The following is a 4,548-nucleotide window of genomic DNA, read 5'->3' as shown; positions in this document are numbered from 1 at the left end:
CTGCAGACTGAACTACTACTGTCTACAGTCTACTAATACCGTGGATGCTGATGAATGCGTGGTATTCTATCCCGGCGGCCCGGCCGCGGCCGTCCAGTTTCTCCGCTTCACGGGAGCGCAGTATCGCCTGGAAGCCGCCAAGCTCGCCACCGCCGCACCCACATGCGCTCGCCTTCCACTGTTTGTCCGCACACCTACAAACAAACAAGGCCCTCCTTTCCCTCGCTTGTCTCGCTCTCGCGCTGCTTCCGGCCGCCCGCTGTCTGTCAGCTCTCGCGCTACCGGCCGCGGGATAAGGCAAGCATGTCGCTCGCCTTGGTGCTTGGTGCTTGGTGCTTCCCAGAGGCCAGCGCTTCCTCTGCATCTGCATTGCACGTCGGAAACAATGGATTCCTCTAGAGGCATCCGCTTCCTCGTCCACCGCCGCGTGCTGCTGCTGCTCGTCGCGTCGTCCCTCGTCGGCACGTCGCGTGGCAGGGAGGCCCAGCCGTTGCCTGTGGCAGCGGCGGCGGCCACGGTCCTCGGCAGCAGGCGGGCGCCGGAGCGGCATGGGCTAGCGCTGGACTTCTACGCCAAGACGTGCCCCGCGGTCGACCAGATCGTCGCCAACGTCACCGCCGCCCGGTACAGGGACTTCCCCGCCGCCGGACCCGCCGTGCTCCGCCTCTTCCACCACGACTGCTTCGTCGAAGTACGTAACCGATCGATGCGCTCATACAGTACCACCCGATCGAGTTTATAGTTACAAGCAAGAGCTGAGCAATTGTTTGTAAATCCTTGCATTATGTTCGTTGGTTTCCTGCCGATTTTGATGTGAATGCACACGCACGCAGGGCTGTGACGCGTCCATTTTGATCGCGCCGACGTCGTCCGATGCGGCAGGCGCGGCCGTGCTCCCGCCACCCAGGGTGGAGCGCGACATGGAGGAGAACAGGAACCTGCCGCAGGAGGCGTTCGACACGGTGGAGCTTGCCAAGGCCGCCGTGGAGAGCAGATGCCCCGGTATCGTCTCCTGCGCCGACGTCCTCGCCCTCGCCGCCCGAGACTACGTCCAGCTGGTACGTACCTACGGCAACATATGCTAACAACTGGCAGCCTGTTGGTTTGGCTGTGGTTTGTCGTAAATGATCGTAGATTTTCAGTCGGAATAGTATTTTTCTTCCACATAAACCAGCCAGCAGTACTTCTTCATGAACCAGCGACGATACGAACCAGCCAACCGAACAAGCCGTAGGTCGTTCATCTTCCCAGTCTTCGTTCTCTCTCGCTTAATTCACGCGAAAAACACGTGAGAGTTTAGCGGGGTCGAAACTGTGTTTTGAGCACAGCATTAATGCATTATGCAACCGAAAGCAGGAGCAGAGCCTTGGGTTTCAGCGAGAGAAAGCGATGCGACTGCAGTGCAGCATCGCGGTTGCAACCGAAACCTAAAGTTGGGTAGGGGTACCGTACACTACACTGGCAAGTCAGGACCAAAGAGAGGCGAAGCCGGGGCCGGGCCGGGGAAGAAAAGGTTTTACCTGCTTTTTTTTTGAAACTTTTGCCAGCTTTAATTTGGATTGCTTTTGCACTGCATGCGGGGAAAAAAAAGGCGCAACCGCACGTCGTGCCCATGGCCGGCATGTGTACGTCGTTAGGAACAGGACGGTGTTAGCTTAGCTTAAGCAGGCCAAGCAAGGGCGGTGATGATGATTACGTGACCGAAGAGAAACAAACCTTGTTGTCGTTTCAGGTTTTTGCGATCTCAACTGCTATATCGATCGTCCTAGTAGTGGAAGTGCATGTGCTCCGTGGTCGGTGATCTGGCTGCTCAGTGAACTGTTTCTGCTAATTATGGTGGGTCAGTCGGGCTGCAAAGCCTGCAAGCGTGGCCGCCCGTGGCCCGTGCAGACACGAGTAGCAGTAGGTTTTAATTTTTTTTTTGACGTTAAAGCAGTAGGTTTTAATCGTTTTGTTTAAACTTTTGCTTCTGAGATTAGCACCATCGCCCAATCAGTGGCTTTTAATGTTCCGTTGTTTGGTTGTAATAGCCGGAAGGCTTAAACTGTGCGGCTGTACTCTCTACCTCTCTGCGCTCTCTCTCTTCTATCTGATAAACTCTTAAACAATGTATTTCCGTTAAGGCTTAATACAAATGGGGAATCTCCCCCGGTTCAAAAAAAAAAAAATCAGTGGCTTTTAATTCACGTCACGTAGGACGTAACCACGGCAATTTTTAACCGAGTATAGTGATGCATGGATCGGACTAGTCTCTGTACGATTTCCTAATGTAGATAGGGAGACAACGTGACAGCCTCAACGGCTAACACCAGTTGAGCTAGTATAAGCTAAGCTTGGGGATTCGCACTCCGTGCTTGGATTTAGGCCCCGTTCGCTGGTCTGAAACTTGGTTGAAACTGGCTGAAAAACACTGTTTTCGGCTGAATTGTTGTGAGAGAAAAACACTATTTCGGCTGAAAAAAAAAGCCGAACAGCCAAATATAAGGTAAGCCGAACAGGGCCCACTCTAGATCAGCTGATTTGGTGCTGCAATGAGAGTAATTTAGGGCCACATGGGCGTGTTTTATAAGTGGACACTTGACTGGTGGCGTAGGTGGATCGTCCATCACAGCCTCTGAGCAGCGGCGGATCCAAAGGGGGGGGCTGGGGGGGGGGGGCTCCAGCCCCCTCTAATGGTTTGATTTCAAGCCTAATCACTGTAGCAAAAGCTTGATTTCACCATTAAATCTTCATGCAAATCAACATCTCCATTGTTTTAGCCCCCTTATCCCGCATCGTGCATCCGCCACTGCCTCTGAGCGAGTCGTGTCGTGTTCTTCCCTTTCCCGCAGAAGTGAAGCGTCCAACCTGGCCCTCGCTTTGTTGCGTAGTAGCACGGTCGCCCATCTTTGGAGTCGTCTCGTGCATCTTTCTGGACCACGCTGCCTTTGCTAGAAACGGCCCAATCATACAGCAAAGTCTACGGCTCATATTTTTTGTTCTACTTTTTAGGACAACTTTATTCATTCTTTTTTTTTTTTTTGATTTTCAGCCTAAGCATTTGGCTGAGAAACTCTCTGAGGGCCGGCCCTAGTGCTAGTGGGATTGGACCCAACCTAACAATAATGGCCCATTACATACATTATGAATGACCCTTTTTTGTTTGGGAAGCGCAGGCAGGTGGGCCGTATTACGCGGTGAAGAAGGGCCGTAAGGACAGCAAGGTGTCCCTGGCGGGGAAGGTCCGCGGCAGCCTCCCGCGGGCGAACTCGACGGTGGACGAGCTCCTCCGCGTGTTCGCGGGCAAGGGCCTTGGCGCGGCGGACCTGGTGGCGCTGTCCGGGGCGCACACCGTCGGGTTCGCGCACTGCGTCCACGTGCTCGGCCGCATCTACGACTTCCGGGGCACGCGGCGGCCGGACCCGCTGATGGACGCCCGCCTTGTGAAGGCGCTCCGGATGTCGTGCCCGTCGTCGGGCGGCAGCGCCCGCGTCGTGGTGCCCTTCGACGTGAGCACGCCGTTCCAGTTCGACCACGCCTACTACGGCAACCTGCAGGCCAGGCTGGGCCTGCTGGGCTCCGACCAGGCGCTGTTCCTGGACGCGCGGACCAGGCCGCTCGTGCAGGACCTCGCCGCCAATAAGACCCGCTTCTTCCAGGCGTTCGTGGCCAGCATGGACCGGATGGGCTCCATCCGGATCAAGAAGGGAAGGAAAGGGGAGGTCAGGAAAATCTGTAGCCAGCACCTGTTTTCAGCCTGATCTGCAGCATGCATGTATTCGTACGTCGTCGTCGGTCGGTGTCAGTTGATCAGCATGGCAGCATATACGGGGAACTAGTAAAAGATAGCTCGTTCGTGGTTACTACATTTGAGGCTTGTCGTTGCGTGATTAGAGCTTACTTACAACAGCTATCTTTGATGCATGTGACAGCAGTTTAGTTTAGAGAGGAGTAGCTTGACCATCTGTTTTTCGGTCGTGTGTGTTTGTGCAGGAAAATGTGTATGCATGCAGGTAGAGGTAGCCCCGTTCGCGTGCTCTTAAACCCGATTTGATCCGCTTCTTTTTTCATCTGAAACAGTGTTTTCCTCTCACAAATTCCTCCAGATTCATCCAGAATTCCTCCAAGCCAACGGGGCTGTGAATTTGTACGAGCACGCCCGCTACGCTAGTGTGTCTGTGTGCCATCACATTTGTTTGATTGGAACTGCAGGATGCAGAGCAGAGCAGAGTAGGCATGCAATGATCTCTTACCAGGCTTGAGCAAATCAATCGATGCTAGGTTCTGATCCATGTTGTCAATATCTAGTTGCATCTTGCGACGGTACCACCAATTAGGAGTATTAAACATAAGATAATTAGAAGTATTAAACATAAGCTAATTACAAAACTAATTACACATATGGAAGCTAATTTGTGAGACGGATCTATTAAGTCTAATTAGTCCTTGATCTGGTAATGCTACAGTAAATATGTGTTAATCTTGGATTAATTAGGCCTAATAGGTTCGTATCGCTAATTAATCTTCTCCTGTACAATTAGTTTGTAATTATCTCATGTTTAATCCTTA

At 52.9% G+C, this 4,548-nt stretch overlaps 1 protein-coding gene across 1 annotated transcript; it reads left to right on the top strand.

Moving 5' to 3' along the window:
* The first annotated feature begins 232 nt into the window (after positions 1 to 232).
* On the top strand, positions 233 to 4,035 carry LOC136458676 (peroxidase 19-like). The gene is made up of 3 exons (XM_066458605.1): positions 233 to 691; positions 834 to 1,058; positions 3,156 to 4,035. Exons 1-3 carry the CDS (start codon positions 386 to 388, stop codon positions 3,738 to 3,740), a joined length of 1,116 nt encoding a protein of 371 aa, XP_066314702.1. The 5' UTR covers positions 233 to 385; the 3' UTR covers positions 3,741 to 4,035.
* Positions 4,036 to 4,548: the final 513 nt, after the last annotated feature.

The sequence above is a fragment of the Miscanthus floridulus genome, chromosome 6 (assembly GCF_019320115.1).
Source record: "Miscanthus floridulus cultivar M001 chromosome 6, ASM1932011v1, whole genome shotgun sequence".
Classification (NCBI taxonomy): domain Eukaryota; kingdom Viridiplantae; phylum Streptophyta; class Magnoliopsida; order Poales; family Poaceae; genus Miscanthus; species Miscanthus floridulus.
The sequence above is the reverse complement of the archived record's forward strand: the minus strand, read 5'-3'. Positions and strand labels throughout refer to the sequence as shown.

Coding starts and splice junctions, on each gene's coding strand:
- LOC136458676 (XM_066458605.1), top strand. CDS start 386: ATGGATTCCTCTAGAGGCATCCGCTTCCTCGTCCACCGCCGCGTGCTG. Junction 692..833: donor ACCACGACTGCTTCGTCGAA/GTACGTAACCGA, acceptor ACACGCACGCAG/GGCTGTGACGCGTCCATTTT. Junction 1,059..3,155: donor CCCGAGACTACGTCCAGCTG/GTACGTACCTAC, acceptor TGGGAAGCGCAG/GCAGGTGGGCCGTATTACGC.